The 18,442-nt window shown below is 46.1% G+C and overlaps 1 protein-coding gene across 1 annotated transcript in view; it reads left to right on the top strand.

Moving 5' to 3' along the window:
• The window catches only part of LOC122542017 (myosin-1-like), a 34,973-nt gene extending 23,692 nt beyond the window's left edge, over window positions 1–11,281 (top strand). The window contains exons 9-12 of the mRNA XM_043679309.1: window positions 890–1,173; window positions 1,939–2,133; window positions 3,567–3,707; window positions 11,096–11,281. Of these exons, the coding sequence (XP_043535244.1) occupies window positions 890–1,173; window positions 1,939–2,133; window positions 3,567–3,707; window positions 11,096–11,249 (774 nt within the window). The 3' untranslated portion in view covers window positions 11,250–11,281. The remainder of the gene's footprint in view (window positions 1–889; window positions 1,174–1,938; window positions 2,134–3,566; window positions 3,708–11,095) is intronic.
• Window positions 11,282–18,442: the final 7,161 nt, after the last annotated feature.

The following is an 18,442-nucleotide window of genomic DNA, read 5'->3' as shown; positions in this document are numbered from 1 at the left end:
GTAAATTGTCTGTAGTGCCTAGGGATGTGCTGGCTATGTGGATTAGCCATGGAAAATGTAGAGTTACGGGAATGAGGTGGGGAGCTGGGTCTGGGTGGGATGCTATTCGGAAGGCTGGTGCAGAATCAATGGGCTGAATGGCCTCTCTCTGCAATGTCGGGATTGGATGATTTCTAAAGCCTGGAGTCTGGAACCACAGCCAAATCGAGCTCAGCTAAGATACCCTTCAACATGACTTTCCAATCCCGGGGTGGGGCCTGGGGATTGGAGGGTTCAAAGCTAGGGGCTCTCATAGTTAAGATGGAGTTGAGGTGGAACTCCTTCTGTCAAGAGGCTGCACAATTTTGGAATTATCTTTCCCAGAGAGCAGCAAAGGCTCAATCATCGAATAGATTCAAGGCTTGTTTTGACAGATTTCTGATCCACCCTGGGGTCAAAGGTTATTGCGGGGCATGGAGAGGTGGTGTGCAGGGGGGACTGGGAGTGTAGGGCAGACAAGGAAGGGAAGTTAAGAGAACAATCAGATCAGCCATGAACAAACGGAAGGGTGGACCAAACTCGAAGGGGGCCAGATAGAGTCATAGAGATGTACAGCATGGAAACAGACCCTTCGGTCCAACTTGTCCATGCTGACCAGATATCCCAACCCAATCTAGTCCCACCTGCCAGCTCCTGCTCCTATCTTGTATAACATCATGAGAGGCACATTCACAGCCCTGATAAAAGGGCTTATGCTTGAAGTGTCAATTCTCCTGCTCCTCAGATGCTGCCTGATCAGCTGTGCTTTTCCATCACCACACGTTTTGTCTCGAGGTGTGTTCAATGTCCTTCCAGGCCGCGCATTGCTAACAGTATTGGTGACAGTAACACAGCCACTCTCCCACTCCAGAAGAATTTATGCCAGAAGATGATGAAGGATGACACTCAGTGGCGTGACAACGTGAGGAAAGAATCGGAGGATGGGTTGGCTGCCACTTTAGAGAAGAAAGCATCCAGTGTGGGCAACCCCCAGTTACAGATTCTGGAACAGATTGCACGCTCAATGAGCGACTTGAGACACGTGCTGACATCGCAGTTAAATGAAATCAAGGAAAAAAGTAACTTGCCCAGCACCTCATCGAATCTCATAGATAAAGAACCAAACATCTCCCCAATTATGCTGGAGAATGTGAGGTAGGTCTCTGATTTAACTCCTGTGTTGGATTATGCGAATCTGGTAAATGATTGACATTCATTATGCGTGATTGACAAAACCTGGCTGTGGAATTGAACTAAAGTAAACAAACGCCACAGAATTAGGAGTCAAACTATGTTAAGGATGGTCAGACATTCTGTCATTGCCAAGATGTTGTAAGAATTCTCGTAAATAGACCTGTGGCACACTTAGAAACTAGTGTCATCTCTACCTTCCTGAACGTTGAGTTGTTGACTGAGCAAGCCCCGTGTTTGGTAATTATCAGGGAAGCCTGTCCTGAGAGTGTGTTTTTCTCCACTGATACTGCCAGACCTCCTGTGTTTTTCCAGCAGTTTCTGTTCCTGTTACTGATTTCCAGCACCCTTTGGTTTTATTGTTGTTGTGTTCTGTTTTGTTCATTCACGGACATCTCTGGCTGAGCCAGCATGTATAGCCCGACCCTAATTGCCCTTCAGAAGGTGGTGGTGAGCTGCCTTCTGAAATCACAGCGGTCCATTTCGTGTAGGATACATACAGTGCCGTTAGGGAGGGAATTCCAGGATTCGGATCCAGTGGCAGTGAAGGAATGGTGTTACATTTCCAAGTCAGGATGGTGAGTGGCTTGGAGGGGAACATGAAGGTGTTGGTGTTCCCATGTCCTTGTCCTTCAGGATGGAAGTGGTCATGGGTTCGGAAGGTGCTGTCTAAGGAGCTGCTAAACCATCCTTGATGGTAATAATCTATGAGCTGGTGTTTATACACAGGGAAAGTCTTGGTAATGTGGTTGACAAGTTTCAAAGCAAAACTGCTCACCAGCGAGACAAGCTGAAGATGTTGAACCAGTTTGATGGTAACTTTGAAGCTTTTAACCAGCAATGGGAGCGCACCCAGAGGGAACATCAACGCACCACACAGATGATCCAAGAACTGAGAACCGAGATTGACAGCATTGCGAACACGTGAGCTCTTTTTCTGCCTGTCTCTGTCCTCCACTTGTCTGGAACTGCTCTGTTATTGGTTCATACCCAGAGTCATCAAACCCAGCCTCCCTGGGCTACAGACAATAATTTTCCCTAATCTAGCCAAGTGCACAGCCACCATGGACAATGCACTTACAGACATTATCAATACAGAACAACCTCGATTATCCGAACATCAATTATCTGAATTTCAGATTATCCGAACAAGATCTCAAGCTCCTGTACAAACGGCATTTCGCAACTCTGCATTCAGTTTAACGGCATTATAGCGGGCATTGCCAGATACCCGAGGCATGTTCGATAATCGGCACTCATAAATTACTGCTTGTTAACGATCAGATCAGTTATCCGAACGATCAGCTATCCATTCGGATAATCGTGGTTGTAACTGTATACTGGGATGTATTGGACACCATATTGTCCCCTCATTCAAATGGACATTGGGAACTGCAAGGGATCATTCAACCTGCTGCCCGTATATTCAGTTAGATTATGACTAATCTAGACATCAAATCCATTTACCTACTTTTGCACCACATCCTTTCCTACCTGTCCCCCCCCTCCAAAAAAAATGCATTACCTTGGTCACCTGCTGTGTTAAATTTGGTTTGTGGGAAATGCCTTCTCTTTTTTATGAGTTGAGAAAGGCATCATATAAATGCAGGTCACTGATGTGGTAGTAACTTTTCGTTTCTGTGCTGTGAATACTCGAAACTTGCAAGCTAATGGACAGCCCTGTAAAAGTTAATGTGATTGTACTTGACCCGTCACATTCGCCTTACCCTGACATTTGCAGCGAACATCAGTTCCTAAACTCCTGACCTTGACCCGATAAAGGTTGTGAAGCTTCCAGCTTTGACCCCTGCCCTGTGCCCTCCGGGGCTCTCAGCTGGAGTGGTGCGAGATGGCAACCCAGGTGGCATGGAACAGGGAGCCTGCTAACAACTATCCAGGATTTTTGCTCCCATGGCCCAGCGGGATGTTCACTGAACATTGGACCATGGTTCCAGCTCTCTTTGTGGTTGGATAGTCTGTGGTGAATGGCCACCTGTGAGTGCCAATATCCAACAGATCCTGAAATAGCTTCCCGGGATTCCTTGAGGGGAGCCATGATGTGGAAGTGCCGGATTGGGGTGGACAAGGTCAGAAGTCACATGACACCAGGTTATAGTCCAACAGGTTTATTTGAAATCACAAGCTTTCAGAGCGCTGCTCCTTCGTCCACCAACAGGTCAGGTGACGAAGGAGCAGTGCCCCAAAAGCTTGTGACTTCAAATAAACCTGTTGGATTATAACCTGGTGTCATGTGACTTCTGACCTTGTCCTCAAATGAAGAAAGAGACTGCCTTTCATAAAGTAACTCATCAACAAAGCTGAGAAATGTTTCCTGTCCCATCTCTTCCTGACATTAGCTCAAAGAGGATGGTCTCAGCTTTCGATCAAATCCAAGAGAACATCCACAACCTGGGCCACATCAAGCCATTGATTGAGAACATCCAGAAACTTCTAGAAAGGAGAAAGAAACAACAGCGCATTGAGGAAAGATATATGAGGTCAGTCAACCAGAATAATTTACAAACATACATGGCACTGAATCATCTTTCTAGAAGCTTCCTCCATGTTCTACTTCTGTTAACCACTTCATTACACAACACTTCCCTCAAATCTCTGACTTTTAAAAAAAATATTCACTCAAGGGATGTGGGCATTTCTGGCTAGGCCAGCATTTATTAACCAGAGGGCAGTTAAGAGTCAACCATGTTGCTTTTGGTCTGGAGTCACACGTTGGCAGTTTCCTTCCCTAAAGGACACGAGTTATCCAGATTGGTTTTTCCTGACTATGGTTTCATGGTCATCATTAGACCCTTAATTCCAGTTTCTTTTTATTGAATTCAAATTCCAACATCTGCTGTGGTGTGATTTGAATCCAAGTCCTCAGGACCTTAGAGTCAGGCAGATGTACAGCACAGAATCAGACCAATTGGTCCAAGTAGTCCATGCCAACCTAATCTAGTCCCATTTGCCAGCACTTGGCCCATATCCCTCCAAACCCTTCCTATTCATATTCCCATCCAGATGCCTTTTCAATGTTGTAATTGTATCAGCCTCCACCACTTCCTTTGGCAGCTCATTCCATACACACACCACCCTCTGCACAAAAACGTTGCCCCTTAAAATTCTTTTATATCTTTCCCCTCTCATCCTAAACCTATGCCCTCTAATTCTGGACTCCCCCACCCCAGTGAAAAAACTTTGTCTATTTACCCTATCCATGCCCCTCATGATTTTATAAACTTCTATAAGGTCACCCCTCAGCCTCCGATGCTCCAGGGAAAACAGCCCCAGCCTGTTCAGCCTCTCCCTATAGCTCAAATCCTCCAACCCTGGCAACATTCTTGTAAATCTTTTCTGAACCCTTTCAAGTTTCACAACACCCTTCCTACAGCAGGGAGACCAGAATTGCACTCAATATTCCAAAAGTGGCCTAACCAATGTCCTGTACAGCTGCAACACGACCTCCCAATTCTGACCAATAAAGACAAGCATACCAAAAACCTTCTTTACTATCCTATCTACCTGTGACTCCACCTTCAAGGAGCTATGAACCCGCACTCCAAGGTCTCTTTGTTCAGCAATATTCCCTCGGACCTTATCATTAAGTGTATAAGTCCTGCTCTGATTTGCTTTCCCAAAATGTAGCACCTTACCTTTATCTAAATTAAACTCCATCTGCCACTCCTCAGCCCATTGGCCCATCTGATCAAGATCTCATTGTAACCTTCTTCGCTGTCCACAACACCTCCAATTTTGGTGTCATCTGCAAACTTACTAACAGTACCTCTTATGCTCACATCCAAATAATTGATATAAATGACAAAAAGTAGTGGACCCAACACCTATCCCTGTGGCACTCCACTGGTCACAGGCCTCCAGTCTGAAAAACAACTCTCTACCACCACCCTCTACTACCTTTGAGCCAGTTCTGTATCCAAATGGCTAGTTCTCATTGTATTCCATGAGATCTAATCTTGCTAATCAGTCTGCCATGGGGATCCTTGTCGAACACCTTACTGAAGTCCATATAGATCATGTCCACTGCTCTGCCCTCATCAATCCTCTTTGTTACTTTTTCAAAAAACTCAATCAAGTTTGTGAGATATGATTTCCCACGCACAAAGCCACGTTGGCTATCCCTAATCAGTCCTTGCCTTTCCAAATATGTGTAAATCCTGTCCCTCAGGATTCCCTCCAACAACTTACCCACCACCGACGTCAGGCTCACCGGTCTGTCGTTCCCTGGCTTGTCTTTGCAACCTTTCTTAAATAACGGCATCACGTTTGCCAACCTCCAATCTTCTGGCACCTCACTTGTGACTATCAATGATACAAATATCTCAGCAAGGGGCCCAGCAATCACTTCCCTAGCTTTCCACAGAGTCCTGATCAGGTGCTGGGGATTTGTCCACCTTTATGCGTTTCAAGACATCCAGCACTTCCTCCTCTGTAACATCGACATTTTTCAAGATGTCACCATTTATTTCCCCACATTCTAAATCTTCCATGTCCCTCTCCACAGTAAACACTGATGCAAAATACTCGTTTATCTCCCCCATTCCCTGCAGCTCCACACAAAGCCTGCCTTGCTGACCTTTGAGGGGCCCTATTCGCTCCCTCGTTACCCTTTTGTCCTTAATGTATTAATAAACCCCTTTGGATTCTCCTTTACCCTGTTTGCCAAAGCTATCTCGTGTCCCCTTTTTGCTCTCCTGATTTCCCTCTTAAGTACACTCCTACTGCCTTTATACTCTTCTAAGGATTCACTTGATCTATCTGATCTATACCTGACATATACTTCCTTCTTTTTCTTAACCACACCCTCAATTTCTTTAGTCATCCAGCATTTCCTATACCTACCAGTCTTTCCTTTCACCCTGACAGAAATATACTTTCTCTGGACTCTCGATATCTCGTTTCTGAAGGCTTCCCATTTTCAAGCCGTCCCGTTACCTGCGAACATCTGCCCCCAATCAGCTTTTGAACGTTTTTGCCTAATACCGTCAAAATTAGCCTTCCTCCAATTTAGAACTTCAACTGTTAGATCTGGTCTATCCTTTTCCATCATTATTTTAAAACAAATAGAATTATGGTCGCTGGCCCCAAAGTGCTCCCCCACGGACACCTCACCTGCCCTACCTTATTTCCTAAGAGCAGGTCAAGTTTTGCACCTTCTCTAGTAGGTACATGCACATACTGAATTAGAAAAGTCCTCTCTATTTAAACCCTAAACTCTTTGGCAGTCCCAGTCTATGTTCGGAAAGTTAAAATCCATACCATAACCACCCTATTATTCTTACAGATAACTGAAATCTCCTTACAAATTTGTTTCTCAATTTCCCTCTGACTATTAGGGGATCTATAATACAATCCCAATAAGGTGATCATCCCTTTCTTATTTCTCAGTTCCACCCAAATAACTTCCCTGGATGTATTTTTGGGAATATCCTCCCTCAGACAGCTGTAGTGCTATCCCTTATCAAAAATGCCACTCCACCTCCTCTCTTGCCTCCCTTTCTATCCTTCCTGTAGCATTTCATCCTGGAACATTAAGCTGCCAGTCCTGTCAATCCCTGAGCCATGTTTCTGTAATTGCTATGTTATCCCAGTCCCATGTTCCTAACCATGCCCTGAGTTCATCTGCATTCCCTGTTAAGCCCCTTGCATTGAAATAAATGTAGTTTAATTTATCAGTCCTACCTTGTCTCTGCTTTGTCCCTGACTGTTTGACTCGCTCCTTTTCTCAACTGTACTAGTCTCAGACTGACCTCTTTCCTCAGTATCTCCCTGGGTCTCACCCCCACCTCCTTCCTAGTCTAAATCCTCCTGAGCAGCTCTAGCAAATATCCCTGCCAGTATATTAGTCCCCTTCTGATTCAGGTGCAATCTGACCTTCTTGTACAGGTCATTTCTACCCCAGAAGAGATTCCAATGATCCAAAAATGTGAACCCTTCTCCCATACTCCAGCTCCTCAGCCACACATTCATCTGGTCTATCCTCATATTCCTACTCTCACTGGCTTGTAGCACCAGGAGTAATCCAGATATTAGTACCCACGAAGACCTCCTTTTTAAATTCCTGTCTAACTCTCTATATTCTTCCTTCAGAATCTCATCCTTTTCCCTTCCTATGCTGTTGGTTCCAATGTGTACAATGACCTCCTGCTGGTCCTTCTCCCCCTTTGAGAACATTCTGCACCCTCTCTGAGACATTCCTGATCCCGGCACCAGGGAGGCAACACACCATTCTGATTTTTTGCTGCTGGCCACAGAAATGTTTGCCTGTGCCTCTGACTAGACAGTCCCCTAACACAAGCGATTGCTTGGAACTGAACGTACCCCTCATTACATTAGATCCTGGCTTGATACCAGAAACTTGGCTGTTTGTGCTACATTCCCGTGAAAGCCCATCACCCCCTATATTTTCCAAAACAGCATACTTGTTTGAAATGGGGATAGCCACAGAAGACTCCTGCACTATCTGCCTACCTCTCCTACCTTTCCTGGAGTTCACCCATCTATGTGACTGTATCTGCGACTTTTCTCCCTTTCTATAACTGCCACCCATCACACCCCCTTGTTCTTGTAAATTCCTCATTGCCTCTTACTGTCGCTCAAACCAATCCATTCAATCTGACAGGATTCACAAGCAATGACATTTATTACAAATATAATCCACACTAACTGTAAACTCTCCCGAAACTGCCACATCCGACAAGAAGAGCATATCACTCTACTAAAGGCCATTTTGTCCTTCTAATCTATAGATCCGGAAAATAACACCATCTTATTGCTCTACAAAACACTGCTCCAGGCTATCTTAATACTTATGGCTTATATTAGCTGAGTTTCTGGTGTAATAGTTTAGCAATAATACCACTAGGCCATTGTTTCCCCTAATTTACTATACAATTTACATCCTCCTGCCATTCTGGATAGGATTGATACCAGACTAGATTCTAACTAATACTCTCATAAATGAAATTGATTAGTATAATTCCATAATGACAATAAAAATCACTTTAAAAGGTTACAAATCACTGGGTGCCATGCTGGTGGGTTAATGCTCTCTCCATCAATTTAACAAAAGCACTACAATCCTCAGGTTAACACCCAGATAAAGCAGCAATCAAGGCTGGTGAGTGTATTACTTATTCAACAACTTGCATTTCTAGTGTAGAATGAAAGCAAAATGCTGCAGCTGCTGGAAATCTGAAATAAAACAGGCAGTGCTGGAAAAGTTCCCTAGGTCAGGCGGTGACTGGGGAGAGAGGAACTGAGTAAAAATATGACTCTTCTTCAGAATATAGAACTTATCAGCAACTGAAATCCCCACCTCTCTCTTTTCATTCCTTTTTGTGTCCCTCTTTCCCTTTCTCTCTTTCATTCTTTCACAATCTGTTGACTTTCTCACTCTCCCTCCCACACTCTGTTCTTTATCTTTCTCTGTCTCATTTTGTCTCTTGCTTCCTCACTCATCCGTTGCACTCTCAGACTCATTTTCTCACCCTCCCTGGTACATTCTGTTTCCCTGCTCCTCTATATCACTCTTTCTCTCTTTTTCTCTCTCTCACCCTCAACTCTTATTTATGCAAACACTTTTCTTTCTTCTCCTTTTTCTCACATCCTCCCCCTCCCACCCAGCTCTCTCTCTCTCTCTCTCTCTCTCTCTTGCTCTCTCTCTCTCTCTTTCTTTCTCTCAGTTCCTGGAGCTTTGTGCGAGGATTATCTGAGCCACAATGACCCTATTTTAATCCACTGTTCAGACTGAGCTAACTGTGTTTGGTTTCAAATGTTGGGAAAGATTAAATGATCAGTATAAACATAGAACATAGAACAGGACAGCACAGGCCCTTCGGCTCTCAATGTTGTGCCAGCCTTTTATCCAACTCTAAGATCATACAGCTTATAAAGTCATCCAGCACGAAAACAGATCCTTTGGTCGAACCAGTCCATGCCAAGCATAATCACAAACTAAACCAGTCCCACCTGCCTGTTTTTGGCCCATATCCCGCCAAACCTTTCTTAATCATGTACTTATCCAAATGTCTTTTAAACATGGTATCTGTACTCACATCTATTACTTCCCCTGGTAGTTCACTCCACACACAAAACACACTGCATAAAAAAAAATTGCCCCTCATGTCTTTTTTTAAATCTTTCTCCTTTCACCTTTAAAATATGACCCACCTACCCGGTCTTGAAATTCTCCACCCAAGGGAAAGGCACCTTCCAATCACCCTCTCCATGCCCCTCATGATTTTATAAAACTTCAATAAGGTCACCCCTCAACCTCCGGGGCTGAAATGCGATTAGCAAACGCCTGAGCATTCCCATTTTCGTCAGCTTTGCTGCCACACGGAATGCCAATGGATGTGCCAGGCATCAGGGAGTGTTCGACACAGCTGGCACTCAGCAAAAGCAGATGGGAAGGTAAAGGGTAGATTTTGTCTACAACTCTCTCCACAATGCAGCTTTTTATTCCAGCACAGCAGCGGCTTGAGGGACACCAATTCAGAAGCAAACCACCTCTGAGTAACAAGCAAAGAGATTACAGTCAGTATTTTATTGTCACCAGCAAGGCCAGGATTTGATGCCCCTCCCTAATTGCCCTCAAACCGAGTGGCTCACTGGGCCATTCTCAGGGGGTAGTTAAGAGCCCACCACATTTGCAATGGGTTTGCAGTCACATACAGGCCAGACTGGGCAAGGACCACAGTTTCCTTCCCTAAAGGGCATTAGTGAACCAAATGGGGTTTTCACAGCAATATCTTTTTCAACAATAGCTCACATATGGCGATCTCTCAAAGAGGGGTTCCAGTCTCTGTACACCAAAGGGAGAGACTTAGTATTATTCCTTCATGAGATGTGGATGTTGTTGTGAAGGGTAATGGTTCTGAAGGGGTTAATGTTCATGTTACATTGGCTCCACCCATTCCCCTGAGCTCTCATACAGTCTGTGGGTGAAGACAAGGAGTTTGACTCAAGCTTTTGGAAGGAGCAGATGTGTCTGTATCAGCTCCCTAAGGTCTCCAGTCGGCGTCACCCAACCAAATGCAGTTGTACTTACTGCTATCATGCAATAAACCATCTTGTTATCCAGGTATGGTGCCCTTTCTGTGGAGAATTATTCTCTGCTCGAGACAAAGCAAAGGGAATGAAGAATCGGTGGCCGTAAACCACCTTAAACATCCGTCACCCAGTACTACAGGCTGGTGGAAGGGGCAAATCCTACAAGGTACTACACAGACATAGAATCCCTACAGTGTGGAAAAGGCCATTTGGCCTAACAAGTCCACATCAATCCTCCAAAGAGTAACCCACACAGACCCATTACCCTGACTAATGCACCCAACCTACACATCCCTGAACACTATGGGCAATTTAGAATGGCCAATTCACCCCAACCTGCATATCTTTAGATGATGGGAGGAAACCCACACAGACAATGTGTAAACTCCACACAGTCACCCGAGGCTGGAATTGAACCCAGGTCCCTGGCACTGAAAGGCAACAGTGCTAGCCACTGAGCCACCGTGCTGGCCTAGGTACTGGTTGTGATCATCCGGGGAAAATCCACAGTCAGCGTGAGAGGCCGAGCATCTGTAGTCCATCCTAATTGCTCAGTGAGGAGCCTGTCTCATTGCAACGTGCTGGAAGTCACATGTAGGCCAGGCCAGGTAAAGGTGGCAGATTTCCTTCCTGGAAGAACATCAGTTTATTGATGTCATCGACAATTGTAAAGGATCACAAGTGGGCACAAGGGGACCAGGATAAAGCAGCGGGCACTGCAGCATGTGTGATGCCTACTCCAGTGATCAGTAGAATCTTGCTTTACTAAAGTCTGGGAAAGTTCTGTTAACACAATCCATCTCTTTAATTGCAGTTCCATCAGTCAGAGATCAATGCAGGGTGAGGTGCTCCAGCGTATGGTGGATCAGGCAGTGCTGCCCCTGGTGGAGAGGATTCGCATGTGTCATTATCCGTTTACCTGTAATGAGTGCAGCGGGAACTGCAAACATAAAATGATAACACCCTGAAGAGGGCCTTCTGCATTTAAATATAAAATTAAAAACAGTTTGCCTTCCTGTGAAGACTCTGCTTTGATTCTCTCGAAACGTACAGATATACAGAAACAGTCCTCGAATCAGTTGGCTGAGGTAGGCCTCAGTGTTATTACCTGTTTGCTGATCAGTCGAAAAGTGTGGTGCTGGAAAAGCACAGCGGGTCTGCCAGCCTCTGAGGAGCAGGAGAGTCGACAACTCTGGGTTCAGCAAATTAGATCATCCCTCGGGCAACGTGGTAAAAGCTTCACTGAAGTTCTTCAGGAAGTCTCCCGATGGAGAAAAGGAAAACAGGAAAACATTATCATCTTTAACTGTAAATGCTAAGTGGCTGTATTCATAAACAAAATAACATAGAAAACAAAATAAATATGCATCGACATATAAATAAATGTTTCGGGCATAAGCCCTTCGACAGGGAACTTGTGCCTGAAACGTTGACTCTCCTGCTCCTCGGATGCTGCCCAACCTGCTGTGCATTTCCAGCGCCACACTTTTCAAATCTGACTCTCCAGTACCTGCAGTCCTCACTTTCTCTCATTTGTTTGTCTACAAGGTTGGAGGGTTCAAATCTCCTTTCCTGTTTCAAATCTCTACCCAACTGCAGGCCTGATCCCAGTGCAACCTCTGTACTGTGGGTGAGGCAAGGTCCAGAATTCACCCCAATGAGGTCAGGGTTCAGACCCATACACTGTCAGCACCGATCTACTGTACACTCCCGCCAGCCTTGTCAATCCCCATCCAGGCCCTGAGTCCGAGTTGCTGTACAACATACACTTTTAACAGCATGTGGTAGCCTGGAGCTAAGGATAGGGTTTAAGGAATCTCCTATTTCTCACAACTGACCAGGAATCTCAAGCGCTCTTCCCACCCACTATCGAGGTGTGTCGGAAGGATTTACCCAACCTATTTGGCTGCTTTAGGAACCTTCCATGGCTGAGAATGTGTTGCTGGGAAAGTACAGCAGGTCTTGCAGCATCCAATGAACAGGAAAATCGACGGTTCGGGCCGGAACCCTTCATCAGCTGCATGACCTGCTGCTCTTTTCCAGCAACACACTCTCAACTCTGATCTCTAGCATCTGCCGACCTCACTGTCTCCGAGGTGATTTCAACCTTCCATGCCTGTCAAGCCACTTTTGGAAAACTGTGCGCAATTCTGGTCGCCCTGCTATAGGAAAGATGTTGTGAAACCTGAAAGGGTGCAGAAAAGATTTACAAGCATGTTGCCAGGGTTGGAGGGTTTGAGCTGTAGGGAGAGGCTGAACAGACTGAGGCTATATTCCCTGGAGCGTTGGAGGCTGGGGAGTGACATTATAGAGGTTTACAAAATCATGAGGGACATGGATAGGGTGAATAGTCAAGGTCGTTTCCCCAGGGTAGGGGAGTCCAAAACTAGAGGGGCATAGGTTTAAGGTGAGATGGAAAGGTTTAAAAGGGCCCTAAGGGGCAACTTTTTCATATAGAGGGTGTGTGGAACGAGCTGCCAGAGGAAGTGGTGGAGGCTGGTACAATTACAGCATTTAAGAGTCATTTGGATAAGTTCTTGAATAGGAAATGCCAAGTGCTGGCAAAATCTGGTCGGCATGGACAAGTTGGACTGTGCTGTACAACTCTATGTCGTGGAATGCGAATTGAACACAGAGCTCCTGGCTCAGAGGCAGGAATACTACTCACCACATCACAAAATCTGCACAGTCGCTCAAAACCCCCCTATGGAGCTCAAAGCCTCCGAGCACTGAGCACTGTCAGAGCCATCTGGTGGTTGAAATGTGGCGATGGATGTCAAATATTTCATGGAATATTTGGTAAAACAAAGCAATCCGGCCTGGACACCTGGTTGCGATCAATCCCTCAACCAACATAAACATGGTACCTGTTCACCCATTCCAGCTTCACAGGCATGTTAAGAAACAGATTTTGTACAGAGATCTGTAGTGAAGCAGTTAGAAACATCGAATCCTTGTGTGGTACGGTAGCTCAGTAGTTAGCACTGCTGCCTCACAGCACCAGGGACCCGGGTTTGATTCCAGCCTCGGGCGCCTGTCTGTGTGGAGTTTGCACATTCTCCTCGTGTCTGCGTGGGTTTCCTCCCACAGTCCAAAAATGAAGTTATAAATCACACAACACCAGGTTATAGTCCAACAGGTTTAATTGGAAGCACTAGCTTTCTGAGCACCGCTCCTTCATCAGGTGGACAGTTCAAAGGTGAGCAGGTTAAGTGAATTGGCCATGTTAAATTGCCCATAGTGTTAGGGAAGTCCAGAACTAGGGGTCACAGTCTAAGAATAAGGGGCACGTCATTCAGGACTCAGATGTATAGGCTAGGTGTATTAGTTAGGGGAATGGGTCTGGGTGAGAGGTTTGGCATGGGCCGAAGGGCCAGTTTCCATGCTGTCTATGATTCAATTCTCCAAGTTGTGTTTAACTTTCCCAGTTCTGCCCTTGTCTTTCTGATTTTTTTTTCATTCTATCATGGAATAAGGGCAACGTTGGCTGAGCCAGCATTTTTTTTCATAGCCAATTGCTCTCAGGGCATTAATGCAGTTCATGTGGAGACACCAGAGTAATGTTAGCAATAGAGTACAGGGACCCGGGAGCAGCCATGTAATTCTGAGTTGGAATGGTACGGGGCTTGGGAAGGAACTTGGAGGGGTCATAATCCATGTATCTATTACCCTTGCCCTTTTGAAGTGGTAGACAGTCGCCTCAGACATGACGGGCTGAATGGCCTCCGCCCATGCTGTCACATTCATTGAGGTTGTGGGTTGTGGAAGGTGTTGTGGAAGAAGGCTTGGTGAGTTGCTGCAGCACATCGAAACATAGAAAATAGGTTCAGGAGTAGGCCCTTCAGCCATTTGAGCCTGCACCACCATTCAATAGGATCATGGCTGATCATGCAATCTCAATATTCCACTCTCTCTTAGGGTCCAGCTCCATCTTGAATATTTCTCATGAATCGGCCCCAACAGCTTCCTGTGGGAGAGAATTCCACAGGTTCACAGCTCTCTGAAATTCTTCCTCATCTCAGTCCTGAATGACGTACCCCTCATTCTTTGACTGTGACCCCTAGTTCTGAACGTCCCCAACATCAGGAAGATTCTTCCTGTATCTAGCCTGTCCAGACCCATCAGGATTTTGTACGTTTCTATGAGATCTCCCCTCATTCTTCTAAATTCCATATCAGACTGGAATCGCGGAACAATAGAGCAAACAAGAAGGCCATTCATCCCATCCTTTCTATCTCTTTCAGGGAGCTAGCCGATTTGACGTTTTCCCTTTGCTCTTTGTCCTAGCTCCTTCAAGTTATTTCTCTTTGAGTATTTATGCACTCGTTCATGAAATTTATACTCGGGATAAAAGACACTAATATTACCAGACCACGGTGCAGTTCTATTGTAAGAGAGGGGAGAGCTGGAGGAGGAGAGACCTTCATGCTAACTTCAGCGGGGACAGGATGTGAACTGACACTATCAACGTCACTCTGTATCTGACAAACTGATCATCCGGGCAATGAGCTAGCCGACCCCCAGTAACACGAAACACAACTTGAAACAACTCTGGGTTCAGCAAATTAGATCATCCCTCGGGCAACGTGGTAAAAGCTTCACTGAAGTTCTTCAGGAAGTCTCCCGATGGAGAAAAGGAAAACAGGAAAACATTATCATCTTTAACTGTAAATGCTAAGTGGCTGTATTCGTAAACAAAATAACATAGAAGGGTGTTCGAGATGGTCCAGGTGAACTTAAGTTCAGGGTGGAACATGTTGGTGAAATTGATGAACTATTCAACCTCCTCAAGGGAGCACAAGGTGGCACTGATACAGTCATCGATGTCGCAGAGGGAAGGTGGGGAATGGTGTCAGTGTAGCTGCTTGAAGATGGATCTCCTAAAATAAAGTTCATTATGGCAAAAGGCTTTGTCCAGGCATTTCATGGAGCTTCTTGGCAGAATTCTCCATGCCCCACAGTCTGGAGGTCTCTGCTAAAATGTGAATCATGTGCATTGTAATGCTGACTGCTCACATTATTACGATGATGTTAGATCTCTGGTACTCACCACAATTAATGGATTCAGGCACAGCAGGGGTCATCATTGCTGCAATGTAACAGAGGTGGGAAGAAAGAGAGGAGGAATGGAAGAGATAGCATGCTCAGAAGCTGCAGCACCTCCAGCAGCTGCTAAAAAGCCTCCACCTGAAGAGGTCACAGCTGAAGATTCCCTTAGGATGCACAAGAGGTACTGGAGACCCATTGTTTCCTTCAGATGGACAAAGCAGGCTAAGGATGTACTAGGACACATCAAAGAGCTACGCCAACTGTTTGACTGGAACTTACACTCTGAAAGGATGGGGTCTGTCCTATCCTGTTGGCTGTCACGGTGACTGTCTCACTAAATTTCTATGCGGCTATCTGCTTCGAAAGAGTTACCAGGGGTCTTTTCACTCAGAGATCAGTCAGTCCTCAATCCACACATTCACTATAATTGTATTCATAGAATCCTTACAGTGCAGCAAGAGGCCACTTGGCCAATCAGGTCTGCAACAATACTCTGAAGAGCATCCCACAAAGACCCACACCCCACCCGCTCTCAATGTGGGTTTTTAAAAATATTATGGCTAACCCACCTAACCTGCACATTTGTGGTCCATGGGAGGAAAGTGGAGCACTCAGCAGAAAACCCATCTCATTAACTAACGACTTGGTCCGAATGGTTATCTATATGTCCGATGTAGGTGCCACTGGCTGGCCCAGCATTTTTTGCTTTTTCCTGACTACCCATAAGAAAATGAGCTACCTTCTTCAACTATTGCTGTCCAGTGGTAGGGATATACACACAATGGCTTTAGGAAACGAGTTCTAGAGTTTTGACCCAGTCACAGTGAAGAAAGAGTGGCATAGTGTAGAATGACAACTGGCTTAAAGGAGAACTTGCAGATGTTGGTGTTCCTATGTATCCATTGCCCTTGCCTTTCTATGTGGTAGAGGTGCTGGGTTTAGAAGATGTTGTCTGGAAGGTGGTTGGAACGTGCTTTGAGGGGTAACTGATGTGAGAAAGAAGGTGGTAAGTCAGTCTGCTCGCAGGTCGAAGGTTGGAATTTGAGAAATTTATAGGAGGCTAGCATCTCACATTTGATTTGACTTCCAGAAACAGGGTGGCCAGATTTCCTAAGTTTCAAGTAACCTGGCAGCTCGAGGGGGTTGAGGACCATTTTGTGGAAAAGAATAGAACATAGAACATAGAACACAGAAGAATACAGCGCAGTACAGGCCCTTTGGCCCTCGATGTTGCGCCGATCCAAGCCCATCTAACCTACACTAGCCCACTATCCTCCATATGCCTATCCAATGCCCGTTTAAATGCCCATAAAGAGGGAGAGTCCACCACTGCTACTGTAGGCCATTCGGCCCATTGAGTCTGCTCCATTATTTGATCATGGCTGCTATGTTTCTCAACCCCCGTTCTCCTATCTTCTCCCTGTAACCTTTGATCTCCTTACTAATCAAGAACCTCCCTGTCTCTGTCTTCAATACACTCAGTGACTTGGTCGCCACAGCAATGAGTTCCATAGATTCACCACCCTCTAGCTGAGGCTGTGCCCTTGGGTCCTAGTCTCTCCTACGAGTAGAAACATCTTTTCCATGTCCACTCTATCCAGGCCTCTCAGTATTCTGTAAGTTTTCATCAGATTTCCCCCTTACTTTGCTAAAGTCCCTTGAGCACAGACCCAGAGTCCTCAACTGCTCCTCATTCGACAAGTCCTTCATCCTCAGGACCATTCCCGTGAACCTTCTCTGGCTACACACCCCCTCCCCCCACCCCCACAACTCCAGCACATCCTTCCTCAGATACGGGGCCCAAAACTGCTCACAGAGTTCCAAATGCGGTCTGACCAAATGATACAGTTTCATCAGTACATCTCTGCTCTTGAACTCTCGTTCTCCCGAAATGAATGCTAACACTTGCCTTCCTCAATGTCAATTGAGCCTGCCTGTTGACTACACAGGGTGCACAGATCGTGAGGTATGCTTGGAAAAGGAGTTTGAGAAAATGCTGACCACAACCACCTGATGAAGGAGCAGTGCTCCAAAGGTTGGTGCTTCTAAATAAACCTGTTGGACTATAACCTGGTGTTGTGTGATTTGTAACTGTGAGAAAACTCATTAACCTCAAGCAGAGAAACCTGGCAAAACTGACTCATCTCTGATTCCTGCTAGGATTCAGTCCAAAGCTGTTTAAACAACTGAAGCCAGTAGATTCAGCCGCTTGAAGATTCATTTATTTAACCACTTCAGATTTCGGTAAGGTCAGAGTTGGTCCGAAGGGGGGTGGGATTGTGTTCGAATACTGTCTGGAGGAATGGGAATGTGAGTCCCCACTTGCTCAGTAATCTCCTCCATCTCCCTGCCCACCCCCCCCCCCCCCCCCCCCCCACCCCCCACGTCCTGTCACTCCCCTGCGTTAATGGTTTTTCCAGAATTTTCCAAGAAATTCTCCACATTCCAGTACTTGTTTCAGGCGGTTCCAGTGTGAACTCTTGCCAAACAGCGCATGCTGCAGTCCCTCTAGTCTTCGACAAACACTCCCCGGGGAAATGTAATAGCCAGTGCTGAGGAATATTCCTAAAGAAATGGGAAATGTGAACTCAATGCATCGTTTTAGATAATGCGGAGCAGTCAGTTCCTGGAAGAGGCTGAGTTTGACTTTTTACACTCAGTACTGAAACATTGACTTCTCCTCCTCCTGATGCTGCCTGGCTTGCTGTGTTCTCCCAGCCTCCTGCCTGTCCCTCCTGATGCTGCCTGCCTTGCTGTGTTCCTCCAGCCTCCTGCTTGTCCCTCCTGATGCTGCCTGCCTTGCTGTGTTCTTCCAGCCTCCTGCCTGTCCCTCCTGATGCTGCCTGGCTTGCTGTGTTCCTCCAGCCTCCTGCCTGTCCCTCCTGATGCTGCCTGCCTTGCTGTGTACCCCCAGCTTCCTGCCTGTCCCTCCTGATGCTGCCTGCCTTGCTGTGTACCCCCAGCTTCCTGCCTGTCCCTCCTGATGCTGCCTGCCTTGCTGTGTACCCCCAGCTTCCTGCCTGTCCCTCCTGATGCTGCCTGCCTTGCTGTGTACCCCCAGCTTCCTGCCTGTCCCTCCTGATGCTGCCTGCCTTGCTGTGTACCCCCTCCT

This window comes from Chiloscyllium plagiosum, chromosome 39 (genome assembly GCF_004010195.1).
Source record: "Chiloscyllium plagiosum isolate BGI_BamShark_2017 chromosome 39, ASM401019v2, whole genome shotgun sequence".
In the NCBI taxonomy this organism is placed as follows: domain Eukaryota; kingdom Metazoa; phylum Chordata; class Chondrichthyes; order Orectolobiformes; family Hemiscylliidae; genus Chiloscyllium; species Chiloscyllium plagiosum.
This window is presented reverse-complemented; position numbering and strand designations above follow the sequence as displayed.